This window comes from Olea europaea, chromosome 23 (assembly GCF_002742605.1).
Source record: "Olea europaea var. sylvestris chromosome 23, O_europaea_v1, whole genome shotgun sequence".
Classification (NCBI taxonomy): domain Eukaryota; kingdom Viridiplantae; phylum Streptophyta; class Magnoliopsida; order Lamiales; family Oleaceae; genus Olea; species Olea europaea.
The window spans coordinates 10745455-10768497 of NC_036259.1; the positions used below are offsets into that span (position 1 = coordinate 10745455).

At 33.5% G+C, this 23043-nt stretch overlaps 2 protein-coding genes and 1 pseudogene across 2 annotated transcripts; 1 reads left to right on the plus strand and 2 right to left on the minus strand.

The window, feature by feature from the left end:
• LOC111372367 overlaps positions 1-1285 on the minus strand; it is a 16928-nt pseudogene extending 15643 nt beyond the window's left edge.
• Positions 1286-12647: 11362 nt separating this feature from the next.
• On the minus strand, positions 12648-14463 carry LOC111372368 (nicotinamidase 2-like). Its single transcript, XM_022994679.1, has 2 exons — positions 13922-14463; positions 12648-13090 (listed from the first exon to the last, which is right to left on the minus strand). The coding sequence occupies exons 1-2, from the start codon at positions 14253-14255 to the stop codon at positions 12840-12842; spliced, it is 585 nt and encodes a 194-aa protein (XP_022850447.1). The 5' UTR covers positions 14256-14463; the 3' UTR covers positions 12648-12839.
• A 6279-nt stretch (positions 14464-20742) lies between these two features.
• Positions 20743-22587, plus strand: LOC111372369 (protein DGCR14). Its single transcript, XM_022994680.1, has one exon. It carries the CDS (start codon positions 20877-20879, stop codon positions 22428-22430), a length of 1554 nt encoding a protein of 517 aa, XP_022850448.1. The 5' UTR covers positions 20743-20876; the 3' UTR covers positions 22431-22587.
• The last annotated feature ends 456 nt before the right edge of the window (positions 22588-23043 follow it).

Here is a 23043-nt window from a genome sequence, read left to right on the forward strand (position 1 = left end):
AAAGGACCCAAGTAAAACTCATTACGTCCAACATCGGCGGGCGCAAGAAAACTTGGGGTTACGTATGAACGACTCAGAAGTTTCTGAAAGTCGTCAAAACTAAAGGAATCGCTAGCTTGGGATTGTAAAGCAGCCATTGAAGAAGGAACGAAGTTTTTCAGAGTTACGTAACAAGGAAGCAAAATATGAACAGTGAATCGCGAAGGATGCGTAAGGAATATGAAACGTGATTTCGTAGCAGTAAAATGGCGTGTTCGGAGTTTATAAGGGTTTGCAAAGCGACGCACCTTTTCAAGTTATAGAAGGAGACAATGATTAAAATTCTTTGGGGATCGTGAACGTTGCTGAAGACGTGAAGTGAATATGGCAAAATTCAATAATTATTATTAATTCTGCCATATTGGGGGGTAATTGTTGGCACATAAAAATTCAGCCCAAATCGAACGGCCCAGAGAATAAAGCCCAATTGGAGGATCCCCAAATCAGATAACCAAAGAACGAAATCCAATTGAACGAATCAAGGTGAATGTCCAAATAAGGGGCCCAATAGTGCGGTAACGCTATCGTCCAAGTTTGTAAGTCGCTCAGAGTCTGAACGAATAGAGTGGCATACGGTCGTCCAAAGTCTCGCCCAAATCTTCAAGTCGCCCAAGGTATCAACAAGCATAACGCATTATGATGCAGTTATTGAGGCAGTTGCTAAAGTAACTTTATCACGTTCCACGACTCAAGGGATTCAATCGAAAGCGGTTGAACGATGCAAGATAATGGCAGCAGTTAAAAGGACAGTTGCATGACAAAATAGCCACTACAAAGAAAGTGGGTAGTTATAGGGCGATCAAGCAGTTTTTTAGAGCAGTTAATCACAAAGGGATCGCCTATGAAGTATAAAAGGGAGAAAGAACTTAGAAGTAAGGAATCGAATCCAAAACTCTCGAACAGAGAATATGTAATTTTCATTCCTTTAGCTTTTAGACTTAAACATTTCCTTTTCTGTAACTCGTGTGCTTGCGCCCCTTGGAGGCACATTGTTTTCCGTTTCCAATTGTAAAGTTCATCGCCAATAAAAAGAACACCCCTTTTTGGGACTTTGTCTCAAGAGGTTTCATCCCTTACACAATCGTCTGATTCTCTTTAATTGTTAGCGAATTAACCCGTGCGAAATAACTATCGTGACAGTGAACTCACCAAATTTGAAACTGCTTCACAATACTCATGGAACTTTATCCATTGCACTAAAATATTCCTTACTTTATTCACTGACATGGCTAAAGAAAATTTGACATATAAGTTACCGTCATTAAAAAAAATTGCAATTCAACCAAATCAGTGTTTCATTACTTCTCTAATTTACACTCGATCACAATTTACTTATCGAACTTGAAAATACTTCCCAATGGTCAGTCATCTTTGTGATGTTGCATTCCATCGATCATCCTCCATATTTTGTTAACTTCATTGCTAATGTTCCCATAGAAATTGCACGTGATAAGTTACAGATGGAAAAGATTACAACTCAAATGAAAACTATCAACTTACCAAAATTACCATATGTGAAACATGACTTCCACGCCCCATAAAATTGTTTAAAACCCAATAAAGTGTCCCCAGTGATTCTTTTGAAAAATCACTTTTCCAATTTGAACGATTACTATGTGAAAATTAGGTTTCAATCTAAAGCTGAAAATCTGAAACATAACTTGATCGATGAGAAATTGATTTGTGAAAATACTTTGCCTATATTTCACCACATTTAACTTCTAATTGCATCTAGATGGTCATATGTGATCTTCAACAATCGTTTTGTATTTCGATCATACTTTGTCTATATTTCACCATTTCCTTGTTCATTGTCTCCAATTCCATCAAATTCATTGATCTTTATTTAACAAACACAATATATATAGAATTAAGTCATAATTTATTGAAATATCCAACAGATACCCTAATTTAAAGACCTAAATAAGTGTAACATAATGCACTTATCACTAGGCTTTTTAGGGTTGAAATTGGGAAGGCTTTATTGGATTTTAAAGAAGTTTATAGGGTGTAGAAGTTCAATTCACATATGATGATTTTTGTGAGTTGGTGGGGTTGTAATTTTTTTATGAATATACTTACCAATAGAATTTTCGTACAATAATTTAGCAACGGAGTAAATGAAATATGGTGGATAATGGATGTAGTATAATATCTCAAAGATAAGTGACCATTGGGAAATATTTTGAAGTTCGATGAATAAACCGTGGCATAATGTAAGTTGAATCAGTAATGAAACAATGGTTTGGCTAAGTTGTAATTCTTTTAACGGGCGTAACTTGATACGTTAGATTTTTCCTTAGCTACTTCAACAGATAAGGTAATGAGTTTTTGACGATGATGGATGAAGTGGAAATGGACAAAGTTCAATGAACACTGTGAAACACTTTAAAATTTAATGAGTAAACAATGACCATGCTATAAGTTCGGAGATTATTAAAACAATCAACTCTAATTATACATGTGCGAAAAGTAGAATTTGGGGCTATGTTGGGGTAGACGAATTAATTGTAGTTGCGCTCCCAAACCTTTCATATCGTTGCAAAATTTACCCTAATCCTTCATATATTGCACCCAGGGTCCCAAAACTTTCAAGCGTGTGTGGTTAGAGGACAATTTGTTGGATTCCATCCAAAATATCATTAGTTGACTGGAAATTTTAATTTTGACCAAATTCCAACCAATTTTATAAGGGAAAAAATGGGAACTTTATATTTTCAAACTTAAAATGATTAATATTGATTAAGTCAAAAATTAAAAATGAAAGAAAAAAGACCAAATTCTAACAAATTTATAAGGGAAAAAATAGAAACTTTATATTTTCAAACTTAAAACGATTAATATTAATTAAATCAAAAAATCAAAAATTAAAAATGAAAGAAAAAATAAAATCCATCTTCTTCTCAAATCCCATCCCACCCAAACCGACCTCCATTTGGTATCTTTTACGACTTACCACACATGGCTCCTTGTTACCAAGGCTCTCTTATCCACGTCCTGACAACTGAGGCTCCTTGGTGAAGCAGCTTACTCACTCGACTTATTGGAACCACCTCAACGAAGATCCACAGACGAGTGACGAGGTCAGAGAGATTAGTCTGAGGTATGGCTAGACATGGTTCGATTCGATTCGGTTCTAAAGAGAACTAAATCGGATTCAAAATTTTCCAGTATATAGTAAGTGAAACTATTCGGGTTCTGTTTTATTCGGTACCTAGGTTTCGTATTATAATTAATTTTTTTTTAATATTTACAAAATTACATTAATTCAACTAACGATATCTTCAATCTTAATTCTTAAAAATAATGTAATCTAATCTTATGTGTCATTTGCGTCTCTTTTTGCTGAGTTATTCATAAATTTGATTGTTAAAATCACAGGAAGTGAAAGTAGCGAGCTCACGATGATTAAGAGAGGCGTTGTTAAGTTTCAATTCGATTTCTCTAGAACGGTAGAAACGACACTACGGTAGAGTAACAAATTTGGATAAAACTTAGGTCAATTTGATTAAATTGATTTTGAATTGAAAATTAGAAATATGAAAATCATATTTTTTGTTTTGAACTAAATTAACTAGTTAGCAAATTTATTTAGAAAAATCAAATAATTTCACTTATTTAAAATAAATTAATTAAAAAAATTAGGGAGATTCGATTCTTAGATTATTGATCTAGAACTGAGAACTGAACCGAACCCGTCGATTTTCAATTTAGATACCCGTTCGAGTATTTAACTTAAGAAGAACCACTTGGTAAGGTTCGAGAGTTTTGTCCAACCCAAAATACGAGGCCCATGTCTTCCGTTGAGGTGAAGAGCTTCATAGGAGTCTAAAGCCCCTGCATCTAGTGACGATCTGCATGAGGAAGATCCCATACTTATGTGCAAAATCGTTTAAGGATGATTGATGAAACATTGTAATGAGTACAAATGTTAAGAATTGTTAATAAAGTGGCGACTCTATGTAAACATTGAGTACATCACAGGCTAGCAAGTCAAAATTAAGGCTTACGATTAGACGCTTGAATTAAGGAGATGACGTCACGTGTATCTCCATCCAAGGACCAAAATTTCATTTGTAGTGCTATAAATACACCCCTCCCCAATGTAACATAAAGGGACCATTGCAAATCTACACACTAAATACTACTATTTATTTTCTCTCCTGCTGAACATACACTTGTTTTAGCTTAAAGATGGCTAACTTTCATTCCTTAAAATTATTGTCGATTGGTTATTATCCTACAATCTATTTGAAGATATATTGCCGGATCTCGAACACATTTGTCTTGTGCTATAATGCACCTCCACATCAAATCCTTAATATTGTCGATTACTATCTTATCCATAAGTGTTGGAATTTGCGTTCGTGCGCACAAGCTGGACCGATATTTGGTGTCCATGTAGCCCCAACGAAAAACGAGGTCAACAATATCATAATGGTCTAAATCGTTCACATGCATGTTATACTTTCGGAAACTTTAATTACATGATCAAGTCAAGTGATGCCTAGTATTAATTGTCTATATGATACTTGAATGATTTCGATTTAATTATGTACAAGGATGTGAGCACATAACTGGGGTTAATCTTACATTTTTTGGATTTTTTGTATATTTTTTAAGATTTAAGAGTGGACCGGATGAAGACAAGAACCTCATAACCAAAAGAAAATAATAATAATAATAATAATAATAATAATAATAATAATAATAATAATAATAATAATAATAATAATAATAATAATAATAAAAAAAAATTCTAATGAAAGAGATCCCACAATAAATAGTTCGACAAAATATATTGCTTTGAAAACAATCTATCTCATTTGCTTATAAAACCTTCACAATATACAAAAACTGATGAAAATTTTTTTGATCCTCATTATTGCTATCACATACAAATTCAACTATCTAAAAAAACATGCCCCATTTTGGTCCCCATTTTTTAGAAATAAAAATGGATGGAATAGTATTTTTTTTTTATTTTTTTTTTGAAAAATGAGTGATTGAAAAAGAATGAAGAGTTTTCAATTTATATGTAAGATTATTTTATAAAAAATTGTGTGACTGAAAATAAAAGAGAGAAAAATGAAATGAAAAAGAATGATATTCAAATGGGGGCATAATAAACAATGAGCAATCACACTTCGTTTGATAGAGAAGATTACGAGAACAGTGTAGCATAAAAGAATAAAAAGAAAGCGAAAATCTCATTGAAGACATGCACTTACGACCAAAACTACAACTAATCACTAGCAAATCTAAGTGTAATCCAATCCCAAATATTTATGAATTCCTAATTATTCCAGTTTGAATGAATCTATCCAATTTTTGCTATGAGTTCAACATCAATAATGTTTTAATGCAGCTGAAGTGACGTAAAAATGAGCAGATTTTCTAAGCTTAGGACAACTCTAGGGGTGTCAAACGGGCCGGACGGCTTGTCAGCTCGGCCACTTGACTCGTTAAAGCTCGTGCCCATGAGTCAAAATTTGACTCACCCCTAAGTTCAGCTCGTGGGCTCGTAAAAAATGTGAAGAAAAATTTGAACATTTTCAAAAAAAAAAAAATCGAGCTCGTGAGCCGAGCGAAGCTTAAGCTCGACTCGTTACTCACGAGCACAAGCTGAGCTCGTGTGTTTAAGCCAACTCGACCCATTGCCATCATTAGACAACTGTTGGGAAATTATTCACCACGGGGGTTGGAGAAAAAACAATATAGAAAATGAATCAAGAGGATGAAAAAACGAATCAAGATCATAACGAAAATGGAAGGCTCAAACACGACATTACATCATTGTCCTTAAACGATATTTGCCCCCTCTTGGTATTAATATTGGTGCTTAAAGGATCTCGTGGCAAACAGTTTGAAGGATTGATCAAGCATTGATGTAGAGAAACACAAAAACACAAGCATTTCTCCACCCGAGCTTGAAGAACTTAGAGGGAATATATGAATGTGTAGAAAGAAATGATTTTTCTTTCTTGTAGAATGATGACAAATTACCAAATGTTTTGTAATCTGATTTTCATGTGTTTTTTATGTCCAACAAACACATATTTATAGTCATGAATCATAGCTTCACGAAATGGTGCCAAAACAAGATGAAAAGTGGCAACTTTTAATCCAAAACGGCTCCTAAATTTCAAATTGAAAAATCAACCAACGGCTATTTTTTAACACTATGCGTACGCATAGTATAAACCGTGCGTACGCATATTAGAAGCAAAATTTAATTCTGATTTTACCATAACACATCTCGCGTACTCACAAAATTAAGCATGTACGTACGCATAGGCAAAAAATCAAAATTTTCATTTTTCAATTTCTTTTGATTCTACCAATTCCACGATTAATCCATTATCATTCCATTGATTTTGAATAAATATTCAACAATCCCCCACTTGTTCAAAATTAATACGATCACATATTCAAAAAGACGACACTTATACATAAGGATTAGATATCTTTCGATTTGAATCTAACCATAGTGTAATTCAAACAAAGTAAAGTTGGAATTAGAGGTAGTATGGAAGTTTTGAACCAATTATTCCTTGTGACAATACTGGAAAGAATACACACATAAGTATCATGTGTTCTCAAGTTCCTCAACTCGCTTAGCGCTTTTATGGCCTTGCGCTCATCCTATTCGACAAACTTTTAAGAGAAAAACTCCAACTCTCAATTGAAATGGCACCACCTCGAAGTTTGTTTAGGTGAAGTTCTTCTAATACCTTTATTACTTTTAGAGGTACTTGTGTTTTAACACTGAACTTCATTAAGAGCTTTAATACTCAACCCTCGCTTCAGTAACAACCAGCATCATTTAATTAGAATAAGGTTATCGCGGATTTATATAATGCTGCAACTATCCACATATTGAATGACTTGTTGTTACCCTTTGAGCCCATGGATTACCTTTTGAGTAATGACGGGTAGGGTTGTCTTCATTGATGGACCTTTGTAGTTTAGGAGTTTCAACCCCATCCTATTCGAAGTAGATGCCACTAAAATTTTATTTAGTGATCTAATTAAAGGATCTGCTACGTCTTTACAAAAATTATTCCATCTTTGCTAATTTCTTTTTTAAGTCACGTCTAAGACTTATATGTCTTGACTTTTCATTTCATGTGACTTAGTATCTTATCAAAGTATAGCTAGCCAACGATCAATTTATTTGATAGATACAATTTGTCACCACCAAGAAGTCACATGCTTCTCACTCGCTTTATTTAAAGCCTTATTAATTTTTAAAACACTTGTTGGATGATTTCCATTAATTCATTACACTAGTCCATCACTTCTATTTGTAGATTTTCATACTTGGGTATTCACTTATCATCATTGAATCATTACAATGATCTTTAATGAATATTCTTTAAATATTTCATTGGTTTTGCAAGCGCCACAATCGGCCTTTATCCATTTAATCCACTTTTAGACTTAGCCCTTGTTTGAGCCCCATTTTTTGGGGTATAATGAATTTTTGAATAATGTATTGATGGGAAATGTGTGGTTAAAAAATAAGAAAAAATTTTAGATTAACGTGTAATATTATTTTATTGAAGAATGTGTGGTTGAAATGATGTCAAAATACTGTTGAAAAATGAATTTTTCCAAAAGAATGAGACTCAAACAAGGGCTTAGTGTGTTTCAACCTTACAAGGCATTCTCTACATTTCTCCATCATAGATGTATTTCTATGATTAAAAGGTAAATGATACGGTAACTTTTTAAACTAAGTTACCCCCACATTTCCTCAATTAGGAATTCTTATGCAATCTTATAATGTTGTATCCATATATCTTTGAACTTCCTCATATAAGTTCATAAGATTAATGTTAACCCCCACATTTCGGGTATACTCGAACTTAGAGTTCCTTAATATGTCAACCCCCCACATTTGGGATTTTACTTGAACTTTAACTCTTTTGTAGTTCAATTTGCTTATCACTTCAATAATAACCATGAAAGTCTACATACTTTTAGATAGTTATCATTAATTCACAATGTACTTCAATCCACTATTTAATTTTGATCACACAATTTTGATCAAGGTCATCTCATAGACCTACCATACTTTTCAAGCATAAACCAACACAATTTGGTTCCATGATTAAAGTCCAATTCAACAACGAATGAGACTAATCTCCAATCATTGACATTTTATCACTTTCGTGACCTTCACAAGATAGCATCATATCACCTCAATGACATGGTACATATTCGCCTTATTCACTTTTGGACAAATCACATTTTGTCTCTTTTATATGCAAACACGATTTTCCATATGATTATCTCACTTAATTTGTGGCTATCAACATTTCAATAGAACATGAAATCGATCATCAAGTTTATCAAGTGATTCTCATATTCTAATAGAACACGTAGTCAAGAAATTTCATGTATTTCCAACAAATAGTAGGCATCCTTACACATCCTTTAGACCCATTAAAGATTAATAGGCTGGTCTCAAAATACAGATATGGATGTGCTTTACTTGCACTTCGAAGTCCATAAACCAACATAATGGCAAATGCACCGTTCAACAAATGATGCCCTATAGAAACATGTGGGCTACTCAAGTGGGTTCGTGTATTTTCCAAGCAAATGTGACAACCCACATATTGGAATTAATCACCGAATAACAACCATAATCAAATAGATCTTTAGCCACCACAATTGGTTTAAATTACATTTTTTAAAATGTCATGCATAAGAGCCATTTCCAATTGTCACAACAAAGTGAGAATAATCAATTAATCAAAATTGATTTTCACAATATCCTTTATACATGAAGGTTATTTATATTATAAATTTTGTTATACTAATATGCAAACACAATTTGTGCTCTACAAAATTTCCATTTCTCAATAAATGCGCTTCCGCTTTAAAATAAATTAGGACAAATCACAATTTGTCATGCTTTTATGCGAATATAATTGACATATAATCATCTCACTTAATTTCATAGGATTAAATGAGGCTATCAACTTAACCCAAGTTAATATGAGTTCAACAAGACATGAAACCAATCAATCAAAATTATCATGTCATTTTAATTTTCTAGTAGAGAAATGGTCATAAAAGTTCACATAAAATTCTAATACTATAGAATTTTTCCATATATACAATATCATGAATATTATTGCAATAATATAGTATGCACATCAAAATTTCAACCATTTAACCATATGGGTTAATGCCAAAAAATTATGCATCTTCGAGTGAGCACGTGTGAATAATTTTTTCCAAATATTCTCACACATTTTCCTTTATGCACATACATTTGTCAAAATCAAATAAACACTTGCACACATCAACTAATGAGAATCAAATCCTACTCATAGTCACCATACTATAATACGACAAAATATTTCATCAAGTGACTATCACCAAATAAATCAACTAGTTGAAAATTAAATTAATCAATTGAAATCCCAAGTCTTATATGACAATTTGGAGCATATTCAAAGATCCCAGGTTATATTAATTTCTAATTTTCACACTTATGATATATTCAATCATATCCATGGCATGGCAGAATAGTATACACGCCAAATGAACAATTTAGGAATATGAATTAATCATAGAACCGTAACCGGCCAAATAAATCCTTTTTGGCACCGGTGGATCATTCAATTCAAAATTGAATAATCCGATTTTTATTTTTATTTTTATTTTTTAAAATAGGAAGATACATCTTTCCACAACAACGTGCATATACACAGTGATTATAATGCCACAGAATCATGATTTATGACATGCATACAGATATGGAATAAAATTATTATCAATGGCAAAGCACCAAAATAACAAAACCAAAATTAAAATTGGCCATTTTATGGTTTCGAGTTTGTGCCTTTATGTAATCATTTAACCATAATCAACTTCTCATGATTCCTTCATTATTTTCAACAGTCAACAGATAACTTCCCAAAAAAAAAGGTAGTTCAAATTCAAATGATCTCTTTTCAGAATTCAATAGATACGTCCACCGAAGAAACCAGATGCATAGAATATTATTTTGTAAATTCTAAGCCATGTGGACAAACAACTTACTGTAATTTGTATAATGACTTTGGAGATTATTTTATTATTCTCTCCATGTATTATGTAATCACCCACTTATATGTGAAATTGGATTTGGAAATACAGCCAGTAGGGATGCACAAATCTGTCACTTATACCGTTATACTGCACAACTTTCAATTATTTTGAATAGGTAACTTACTAGATTTCCACATGCATGCAACGGTCGAAAAATGTGCTCTTTCATTAAACTATAACAGAATCATATGCACACTGGTTCATGGAGGAATGCATAGTGCAAATGACGATCTGAATAAAAACACCCTTTTACAGATGGTGGCGGCAGTTAATATTTTTCCATCAATATGATTATATGAGTGCACAAAACAAATTTATGTGCTTGCACAATCCCAGAACGCATACTATATTTTATGGAATCAATTGGATGTCAAGCACATGGGCACAATAAAACTTCCAAATGTGAATATAAATGGTACGAGACAATTATATTCACAAAAACATACCTTTTGTATGTGAGAAGATTGAATATAATTTCATCTTACCAAACGGGATCAATCCTTTCATTCTTCAACAGAAACATCGCGTTCCAGATTTCTTTTCCAATGAAGTGTTGATTTATCGACTTGATCGTCGCTATCGTAGTTTCATTCTTCATTGCAAAAATATCGTTTGAGATTGTTGGGAAATTATTCACCACTGGGGTTGGAGAAGAAGCAATATAGAAAATTAATCAAGAGAATGAAAAAACGAATCAGGATCATGATGGAAATGGAAGGCTCAAACATAACATTACATCGTTGTCCTCAAACGATATTTGCCCCCTCTTGGTATTAATGTTGGTGCTTAAAAGATCTCGTGGCAAATGGTTTGAAGGATTGATCAAACCTTGATGTAAAGAAATACAAAAGCACAAGTATTTCTCCACCCGAACTTGAAGAACATAAAGGGAATATATGAATGTGGAGGAAGAAAGAATTTTTCTTTCTTATGGAATGATGACAGATTACCATATGTTTTGTAATTTGATTTTCATGTGTTTTTTATGTCCAACAAACACATATTTATAGTCATGAATCATAGCTTCACGAAATGGTGCCAAAACAAGATGAAAAGTGACAACTTTTAATCCAAAACGACTCCGAAGTTTCAAATTGAAAAATCAATCAACGGCTATTTTTTAACACTATGCGTACGAATAATATAAACCGTGCGTACGCAAAGTAGAAGTAAAATTTAATTCTAATTTTGCCAAAACACCTCGCGTACGCACAAAATTAAGCCTGTGCGTACGCATAAGCAAAAAATCAAATTTTTCATTTTTCAATTTCTTTTGATTATACCAATTCCACAATTAGTCCATTATCATTCCATTAATTTTGAACAAATATTCAACAACTCCATTAAAAAATCAAATCAAACTTTGGGCAAGCCATGCCATGTTGAATTTTTAACCTAGTGACCCATGAAGGGTGTCCAAAATATTTATTTTAAAGATTGCAGATGTACCAATAAAAATATTTATTTTTTCTCAATTATTGATTAAAAAAGACCCCTCCCCAATTCAGCTAGCCCATAATAGTGACGAGTTCACAGACCAAGCCGATTTTAACACCCTTTAGTCAAACAACACCATGCATTAAGAACCAAGGATTCTTTCGTAGTTGGTGCAATCAAAATTTTTGGAGATTCCAGGCAGACTCAATTTATGTCTCAGCATATAATTCAATGAAACAGCTATTTGCAACAAGGATTATGTTATTTGTCCCGAAAAGAACATTCAGAAGGTGAAATAAAGCTAAATGTATAGACTTGGTTAACGACCATGTGTTGCCAAAATCCAAACCTATGATGTAGAAAATAGTTTTTTAAAATGGGCGAATTCGATTATGCCAAGTAGGATGTCAACCAACATTGTCAACAAACATTGTACATATGACATGATTACAATTTGCCACATAATTATGCGTAGTGAAATAATTGGATGAAAAAGTTGATTAAACTATCCAATGATAAAATGTCATGTAGCATCATGTAACCCATTATATAAGGTTTGATGTATATGTAGCAAAGACTTCATGTAAAACTCAACATGAACAAGAGCAGAGGAAAGGAGAACGATTCAACAACTTACCTCCCCAAGTAGCTGAAACTTACCCTGAAATTGGAATGCTTAAGAGGCAAGCCGTCTATTATAAAATATGCGAGTGTACCAACTGCTCGATAGCCTGCATATTTCGGTAAGCCATATCCTAAGGAATACCACAAATACAAAGCAGAGAGAGCTGCTTGATAGGGTGCATATTTCGGTAAACCATAATTCTAAGAATATCACAAATATAAAGCAGAAAGAGCAATGCTACAGCTACATGAGTAGAATTCTCTCGCCGACTTACGTCTGTGCCTTCAGCCAACCCTATTTAAACAAGTTGGTGTAACCGGGAAACATTTCCAGTATTTTACAGTCTTTGATCCTCGAATCCAGGTTCACCAGAATAAAAATATGTGCTGCACTTTCATTATCCAAAATCATCTCATTCAAAATTTGAGGGCGTGGGGGTCGAACACACATTACATAACGAGGAAGATATAAAAGCCTTTACAAATTTACAGTGTTCATGCTCCAGTAATTTACATAGGTACACATTGCTCTAGTAAACAAAGTACTAACATCATATATTAAAGTTGGGACAAATTTCGTACATTTATTCGGCAAACCCATCCATGTCAAGCTGCTATTAATATACAAGCTAAGATTTGAAAAATGCCTCACGAATCCTTTCACTGTCAACTAAATAAGCAAAACCATAAGCCATGTTCTTCAAGGAGGCATCATGCAACTCCAATGATGACGTTGCTGTCGCATCTGTTGAGAAAAAAACCCTAAAGCCTCTAACAAATGCTTCTCTAGCCGTGGTCTCACAGCACAGATTGGTCATGACCCCAGTCACTATAACCTCTTTCGCTCCCATATTCATCAGCTTCTCCTCTAAATTTGTACCTGAAGATGCGCACCACGTCATTGTAGCTCAGCTTCATTAGTTTTGTGAATTTAAACAACAAAATATTGAACAGCTTTGCGAGAAAAAGTAAGCTTAGATTCCTTATTTGGGGATTTTCTCAACAGTCATCTAAAAAAAAAAAAAATTAAAAAAAAATCTCATTTAGATTCTCTAATCTTGCGATTGAATCTAAAGTGTTTGAAATTTAAACTGTCTTATAGAATAATGTCACGTGAAAAAGTGTAAACTAAAGTGTATACCATAGTGTGCATGTAGAAAGGTTATTTTTGTTTGAGATTTGCTATTTGTACACTGATTTTTGATACGTTGTTTGACCCTTGAATTGTTGTTAAGTGTCAATCGAACGGAAAAAAATGTTTGAAATTTAAGGAAAAGTGTAATCTTGTACATGTAGCGAGTTCTTTTTGTTTACTAAAAAGTGTAACTATACCATTGAAATTTTCGCAAATATTTCTATCCAGAGCAGATTATCAAGTATTAAGCATTATATTTGAAGGCCGAGGCACTATAACAAGACATCCATTTGCTATCAAAAGACACCCCTTTCGGCTCACTCTAAATTCCATTTCCTAAGTATAATCCATTAAGTTTTATTATCCTTAAATGAATTTAGCTTGGCACTAAGTAATATTAGGAATTTGATTCATACAAGCTAATTTGACACTCATTTCACTGAGTTAACGTGAAATGGAATTGCATGGTATGCTACAGTAAAGTATTTGAAATCCCTAATTCATTTTATAGAAACGAAATCTAAAAACCCATCAAATTAATTTAAAATCTTTAAAAGACTTGATGAATAGTAGTACCTCTGAAGGCGCTATATGTGTTCTTTTCAAGAACCGAGTCATCCTCCTTCCGATCCAACTCGGGGATGAGCTGGGACTCACGGCTGCCATCCATGATGAGGTCGCCGTTCCACCACTCGTAGAGCATGCCGTAGTCGGCGGGGGATTTGTGGCAGTGTCTGGTGAATATCACAGGGACAGAAGCGCGACGACAGAGGTCGATGGTGGCGTTGAGAGAGGGCAGAATAGGGCAAGCCATGGAGTAAAAGTAGTTCTGCATGTCAATGACCAAGAGGACCGCGGTTTTCGGGTCCGGGTTTCTCTTTCGGATCTCGAATTTCTCGTACGAAGACATTGGAGTGAAAGCAAGTTCTGCGCAGGTACTCTGGCAAGGAAATCTACAGGAAAAATGATGAGCGTAGAGAGGATTTCTCGCAGATTTTCTACAGATGATGCTGTGGCAGCATCTATGTGGTTCATTTTTTCCTATTATTTTGCCATTTTTCAACCATAAATTGCCAAGTATCCTTCCGGTATGAATTACGTGAGCCACACCTGTAAGTGTAGCGAACAGAGATAAGCCTCACTAGCTTCCAGTTAGTTCTAGATTAGTTAAAGGGAAATTTATATTTGTGGTCCCTGTACTTTTCCGTTTGAAGCACATGTCCCACAATCAAAATTTATTGGTTTTTCTAGTAATCAAACTATGAATTTAGGTGTACATAGGTCGTTTTTGACATTTCTATTAACGTGCTTCGTATGTTGTGAACATAATCACCTATGATAGGATTATTTTGTTTTCCTTGCGACGATTAATTCATCAGCGTAAAAAGTTTACTCTTGATATGGATTGTAAAATTCAAGTGGTACAATAATTGTATACATTATCAAATTGTAGTGTCAACTAATCGAATTGAGTTGGCTCGCGAGCCAAAATTCGAGGCTCAAGCTCGGTCTAAGTAAAATGGTCCGAACATTTTCACAAGCTCGAATCGAGCCGAGACTGCTCTCGAGCTTTTTTTTTTTTATTATTATTATACTTCGTGACAATTCTAACATTTTTTTAAGAAAAATTAAATTTGTACAATTTTTACGAATTACAAATTAAATAAAAATTACAACCCTCCTCCTTTTTTCGAATTTGGGACCGACTACAATCAACGTAAGCGAAGTTAAAATTGTATGGGAATAAAATATTTCGTATACAATTTTTCTTGAAACAAATAATTTTACAAATTACATACTTTTTTTAAATTAATCAATTTAAAAACTAACAATATTCTTATGTTTAGATCTGCTGCAACTCTTCGATCATTATACTATCAAATTGTTATTGAATACGTAATTATGCACATTTGTAGTCCTTTAAGAATATTAAAGCCTCCAATATATCTTTTTTTAGTCTTAATCGTTCTTCTAATGAAATTCAACCACCTAAACTAAATGCAGCCTACGATTCTACCATAGACATCAGAAGTTTTAGTAGATCACGTGCAACTTTGATACAATTGAATATTGCCTTTCATTACACCTCCACCATGATAAAAGATTAAAGTCCTGTAATTTTTTTGTTGTAATACACTACGAACATCTTCGCACGTATACTTAGCTAACTCAGAGGGAATTTCAAGATTTATATCAATAATGTCCATCGCTCTAGATATTGATGAACTAAAACTAAATGGGGGGAATACTTGTATTGGTATCCAAATAATTCCATAAATCATCCTAATTTGTTGAAATATTTATTGAGAAAGAACTTTGGGAGGTAAAATTGCCTTGACCTTCTTTTTCTCAACAAAATAGTTATACAATTAACATAATGTAGACTCTATATGCTCATGTGATAATTCCAAATTCATGAAATTTGAAATCCCCTTTATAATAGCTTTGTGCCAATTAAATTAAGTCAATGATCCATTACCGAAGCAAAAAGAACTAAAGAGAGCAATTCTTCCCAATATTTACGAAATCTTAATTCCATCGAGAAGACCACATCAATAAAAATTTGCAAAGTCCTATATTTATGAAAGATTTGAGCAATGTAGAAAAAATATTATAAAACAAGTGAAGATATAGGGTAATAAACATTGCTACACTCCTTTGTGGCATTGAAAAATGGTTTTAAAAATTTCTTCACACAAAATGCAATAGACTATTTTCAATCTTCCAAATTATGTTTGGGTTTATATGTATGCCTACCATTATAATATAGTGAAATAACTTTATCGTAATTTTACAGAAATGTAACACAAGATATGTAGAGATCCATCTATGTGTTACATAAGTGATAAATAATTTTTCTCCTAAGTTATACTCTGCACACAAACAGTTAAATGCTTGCTTTATGGTTGGTGACACAGTAATATAATTTATTACTTATCTAATTTTATCTAAAGGGGATTTTATATATTCCAATCCATCTTTTACAATCAAATTAGTAATGTGGCATACACAACGTTAATAAAAAATAAATTTCCAAATGTAGGCCTGAGGTTATTAATAAATTTATCAATAATAAATTTATTCACAGGAGCATTATCAAAAGTAAAATTTCGATCCATATATTATCTACCATATTCTTGTATAATATCTCTTAAAACCATGTATATATTAGTTGCGTTATGAGGATATTCTACACATTCGAACGCAATAATCATTTATGTATAAGTCATAGGTGATCAATGTAATAGGCTGTAGCAACAATATACCATTTTTTATTGACACCGGTCCATAAATCGGAGGTAAATGATATAACACTATTAAAATTGTTTAGTTGTTCAATAGTAATTTCTTTTCTTTTGTTATATACTTTCACAATATCTGAACGAAGAGTATTTCTATGATAAGAAGCATAATTGGTTGGAGATAATTCTGCACGAGTCGGGTAAAGTGAATTGAGTTTATCATTGTAAGCGGCATTTCTACTGTAGTCACGTATGCAACTATTTCTTCACGAAATCTTCCATGTGAATATTCAATGGTCGAAATAGTATAACTGGAACCGCCAAAACTAGGTCAATCTGTTTTGGGTCAAGACCGACTAGTTTCGCTTTGCAACTCCTTAATATGTGTCTATTCAAAGCGTTGTCCTTAAACCAAGCTTTCAACTAAGTTTTTTGTCACAGTAATTGCAACATATTTTTCAAATATCAACTCCATTTTGAACAGCAACTTTTTTACATGTCATATATTGTCAACAATCTGAGAATTCTTTTTTCTACCGTTTAAAAGTCTTGAGCACTTCTTCCTCTTTGATATCCTCCAAATCAATCAGAATATTTTGAGATGCGCTATAGTTGGAGTACTGGAACTACCCTCAAACTGATTAATTTCATCACTAATAAAATTCATCTATATTCTATAATAATTATTATAAGAAATGATACCGAATATTAGAATGAAAAAAATTAAATATCAGAACATCAAGATTAGAGATTAAAGTTGAAACTTGAAACTGTAATACCAAGAGTTAAAATTGTTTGAAGAAGATTGATATGAAACTGAAAATTTTAACCCATACTTTTAACAAAAAAATCAATATGTTCGAAATTTGAATTCAAATTTTAAATTGATACTAATTGATGATCTGTATAAAGCTGCCTTAAACAAGCAACACATAGCTGCCTTAGCAAGCAGCAGATTTTTTTTCTAACATGCAGCTTTTTTAAAAATAATATTTCGGCTCGAGTCGACGCCCCAAAATGGTAGGGCTGCACAAAAAAATTGAAAAATCGCAAACTGAACCTAAACTGCACAAAAAAATGTGAAATAGTAAGACCTGTGGTTTTTTTCCCTCAAATCGAACCAAATTGTTTCAAAATGGTTTGATTTAAGTTTTAATTTTCAAAAATGGCACAAAATCGAATCAAACAATTTTAAAATTTTTTAATCAAAATATTAATTTTATTAACTTAAAAATTTTACCCTTTTTACTTTTCAGAAAAAAATATCAATTTAGCAATACAAATTACAAACAATTTATTGAAATAATCATAGAAAGCAAATTAGGATCGTTATTATTGGCATATGGTTTAACAAGTTCACAATACATGTCCTTACCCGATATCTAAATTAAGCTAAAATTATTCCAAATCATATGAATTAAAAAAAAAACCATATATTTTCAACAATCAAATCATAATTCAACAAAACTCTATTAGCAAATCACGTCAAAAGTTTGAGAAGCTAACATAAACTCTCACTTTCCTAATATTTGACGTTTGTCTGTCACTGCTGAACAAATCTTCAGTTGTGCTTTACCTGTTAGTCTGCTAATTCCTACTCGAATGACCTCTTTCTCTCTTCTATTTTGGTAAATCTCAAATTCTCATTCAAGCCGTTTTGTCGTTGTTCTTTCTTTTATTTGTTATTTCTGAACTTATTATATACTAGTGAATTGTGGTTTGTATAAAAAAATTATTGTTTGTGTACCTAAATGATTAATAAACTTGTTTGTAGTTTGGAAAAAACAAATGACGGATGATATTGATTGTGTGAAAATATTAAAGTTTCCTAAATAGTAATACTACCTTCTACTTTTATAAAGTAGTTAGAGAATGAAATTCGTCAATTTTCAATAAGTCGGAACTCTATCAATCTTTGTACATCTAAACATATCTTGTTCAATCCTTATTTAACATCTCACTAGCAAGACGACAATAGTTATAACCAAACTATAATAGCAGAATATAAGTCTACCTTTACCAACCGCTATATGACAATATGAATGTCAAACAAAAAAGTGTAGATAAAAATGAAGAAATATGTATTTGTTCTATTAAAATTTTTTAGCAACCAACTTTGAAAATAATTTTTTCATGGATTTTATTGTAAATATGAATGTAATTTAATATTTAACATTATTAGATCTCGTTTAAGCTTATATGTTAACTTATATTAAATATATTACTATAATTTTGATAGGTAAATCGTGGATTAAAACCGAACCAAACTGCAAATTATGGTTTGGTTTGGTTCAAAAAATAAAATAGTTTGATTTTGTTTGGAAAAATTTAAAACCGTATAAAATAGTTTAAGTTGAAAATATAACACAAACTTTCCAAACCAAATTGTATTCAACCTACAAAATGGGGCTCGGCTTGAGCATTGATTCGGATTTTTCGAGCGGCAGCTTGAGCCGACGAACTCGATTGTCATCCCTGCTATCAAAGCTTAAATCACGCTTTAGTTAATTGCGGAAAAAAAAAAATCATAGTTTTGGCTCATGAAAGATGTAGCATGCCTTTTTTTGAAATGTTTTGGATGTATTTTTTCGGCAATGGTCAATGGTGAAGGTCCAAACCCTAAGTTTCCTATATTCGAAGATGAGTGACAAGTCGTCATTCCATCACTTTCACTTCCCCTTTTGTGCTTATGGTTCATGATACAAGTATTGACACCTCTTGCCCTTTTGCATCAAATGGTGTATGTAGTAAACACAACACTACTTCAGTCGAGATTGTAAACTTTTGTCTTTAACCTTTCCCCTTGAGCTCTTGAGAGATAATATGTTTAACATTGTCTGATGCTTAAAATGGTTAGAGTAATTATTTATGGTTAGATTTTCTAATCAATTTTTATCTAGAACATTATCTTTGGTCACGTGCATTGAGTTATAAGAAGAATGCGTCTATTGTCGTACTCATGATTATATGGTAATTGAGTCGAGTCCCAAATTAGGGATTTGTCCCACCTTCTCAATGAGTTGAGGTCGTATTGCTCATTTCACTTTAAGGGACATTGATCTGTTACGACGCATCATTGCATGTTTTCAGGTAGTTGGACAATATGAAAAGGAACATTGTCATAAATTCATGTATGACGATAAACATTCTAAGGTAATCGTGATGCACGATGATTCACTACGAGCTAAAAAAGAGGCCTTGCTACTATTGACATTCAATGCAAGGTGAAAACTTAATCGTCATGAAGTTTTACGATTGAATTAGTGAGTTAGAATAAACAATGAGGCGATAACATAGCATATCGCGCCCTATGTGGAGATGTAGTCGACTCCTTGTTTTATATTTGTAAAATTGATGGATTTAGTGGCCGATTTACAAACTTTTGGCCACTTGTCACTATTCAAAAAATAATTAGAATGTTGTGATCGTTTAAAAATAATAATAATATCTCCGTGATAGTTTATCATGTTTAATTGTCTGAGGGGCGAAATCATAAATAATGAAAATCTATAATCTATTAAAGTGTCACATTAAAGGAGAATAATTTTTTGGACGATTTTAACCTTCTTACAATGCAATTATTTTAATAATACCTTAGTTTTCGTTTTCAATATGTAATAAATATTATATAATTATTGTTGTTTACGAAATTTGTGTTATTAATTCTCAATTAATTAATATTAACATTAATATAGATTCAATAAATTTTCATTCAATGGATTTTTAATTATATGAATCTAGAGTTATTATAAGTGAATTTATTCATATTCATGTATCTAAAAATTTTAATGAGTGTTTAAATTTATGTATTAACAATTAATTTTGTGTATCAAACGTGATGTAGAAAATTGCCAATTCATAGTATTTTTTCATTACAAAAAATTTGATTCTTAGAAATTAAGTTTTGAGAGTACAATTTTCTTTTCTTAAATTTTTATACCAAATTATATATTTTTTAATTCGTTCGAGTCACATCAAATCTTTCTACAAATTGGTGGCAAATATTACTTTTATATCATTTATAAAGTATTTTAGAATAATGTGCAATGCACATTCAACTCTAATTAGTTAAATAAAAAACAAGTAAAAAGAAAAGATAAATAAAATAAAATGAAAATAATTATACACAAATAAATAAATAAATAAATTTTTAAGGAAACCCACTAGAAATAATTCAATTCAGTTGTCGTCTTCGTTTCCCCAACCCTAATTCCATAACCCCGAATTGAATCGAATCAAATCAAATTCAGTAAATCCCTCTGTAAGAGCAGCAGAATATCAAATCAATTATGTTGTTATCTCCTGGCCACTCTCCCCGCCACATCTCCACCCCGTCCAATCAAACGCCACAAAACCCTAGCCCTAATACCAATTCCATTGTTTCTAATTCCGATTCAGATTTCCCCAACCGGAAGCGGCATCGCGGTTCCACCGTCCTCGACGAGGATACGTATGTTGCGGCGATCGAGAAGATTATAGAGCGAGACTTCTTCCCTGATATCCCCAAGCTCCAGGACCGCCTCGATTGGCTCCAAGCCGTGCGCTCCCACGATCCCGTACTTATCCGCGATGCCCAGCTCAAGATTCTTGATCGTCGTCGCCAACGAAAAGAATCTTCTGCCGATGCTTCGTTCCGGGCCACGACCAGCACTCCCGGTTCCACCTTCTTCCGGAACACCTCAGTTACTCCCTCCCTTTATAACGAGAACAAAGAAAGTTTTGCTAATGATGAAGGCGACAAGGGTACTGGCGATGGTGAAGGAGAAGGTGTGGATACGTCGGTGAGTTTGGACGACTTCTTTAAGAAATACACCAGCGAGGACAATGAGAGCTTTTCGAGAATTATAGAGAAAGTGAATAGGAAGAGGAAGGAGAAATATGAGTTTTTGTTGGAAGGTGAGAAAAGGGGAGATGATTCAGGAAATTTGATTGAGGATGATAATAAACGTGGGCAAATTGCTACAGATGGGTTTGGGACGTCTGATCGGCCTGTTAGTACTTTGGATGGGTGGAAGTACACAGCCAAGAATTTACTGATGTACCACCCTGCTGATAGAGGAGAAGCTCCCTTGACCCTGGAGGAGAGAGCCATAAGGCTGAAGGGTATGACAAAGGAGATTAGCAGAGTTAACACACGTTTTCATGCCAAGTTGGTAGATGCAAGTGCTTCAACGGATGAAGATGATACTGTGGCAGTGCTTTATGCACCTGTGGCTGGTGGTACTCCAGTTCCGGTGTCAAATAGAGACCGTGATAATTTGAAGAAGTATGATTTGGAGGATTTGAGGAAAACCCCGAATAGATTTTATGTGGAATCCGAGAAGAAAGCAGATAATGGGTATAATTTTGTGAAGACGCCATCTCCTGCCCCAGGAGTTGATGAATCACCATTTATCACGTGGGGAGAAATTGAAGGAACTCCATTGAGACTAGAGTCTGAAGACACTCCCATTGATATTGGGGGCACTGGTGATGGGCCACAGTTTAAAATTCCAATGCCACCTTCGAGGGATGTAAAGGCTCATTCCTTGTCTAGGGATGCTGCGAAAAAAATCAGGGAGAGGTCTAAGATGTTTCAGAAGCCTCCATTGCCTTCGCCGGTCAGAGGGGGAAGTGCTAGTCCAAGTAAACGAAGGTTTTCACCTGCTGCACAGAAGTTTATGAGGAATGCAATTGCCAAGTCTTCTCGATCCATTGATGAATCGCTGAGAGCGAGTTACCGCAGCCCAAGCCCTGGGTTGAGTACTCCTAAAACTGGAAGAAGCATGTCAAGGTTGGGAAGAGATGACAGCGGGACTTCCAGGTCACCTTCTGTAAGAGAAGGCTCTAATCCTCCTTGGTAACTTGTAATTTGTATCTTCCTTTGTTTAGCGGGCTGTTTTGCAGTGAATCAGAATTGATGTATTGAGCGTGCACATCGTTTGCCTTCTAATTACTTTGTGTGCTTGATAAAAAGTGAAAACCAAGATTATAAGATAATAAACATGTCTATTGGCTATATCTTCGTCTTTTAGTCAGTGAAACTTGTGGGATTCTATATTCTTTTTTATAAAAGAGTAGGATAATTCTGCTTCAATTTGGTTGCCTGGATCTGGGTGTAAAATGTGGGAGGAACAAGCTTCTTGGTATCAATTTTATAGGTATATGTTACGGTTGGAGCTCAACTTCAACCAAAACTTACTAAATTCAACTTAAAATCAACACCCAATTGAAGCATTCAGCTGGGAATCAATAACCCAAGCAGTAATGCTATTAATTGAAATGAAAATACAATAAAATAGTGAAATGTAAGCAGAAAGGGGAGGGGAATATGCAGAAAATCTGAAGAACCCAGATTAGAGAAATAGAAAGAGGGAGAGAAACAGACTCAAGAAATGAAGAGAAGGAGAAGAAGAACCGAGATTTAGAGATTTCAAAGGGTTAGAGAAAGAAAGGGGGGGGGGGGGGTTCTCTTTG

Excerpts from the sequence above, each read along its gene's own strand:
- LOC111372368 (XM_022994679.1), bottom strand. The coding sequence starts at position 14,255 with ATGTCTTCGTACGAGAAATTCGAGATCCGAAAGAGAAACCCGGACCCG. Across the intron at positions 13,091-13,921 it reads CACATATAGCGCCTTCAGAG|GTACAAATTTAGAGGAGAAG; the intron begins GTACTACTATTC and ends GCGCATCTTCAG.
- LOC111372369 (XM_022994680.1), top strand. The coding sequence starts at position 20,877 with ATGTTGTTATCTCCTGGCCACTCTCCCCGCCACATCTCCACCCCGTCC.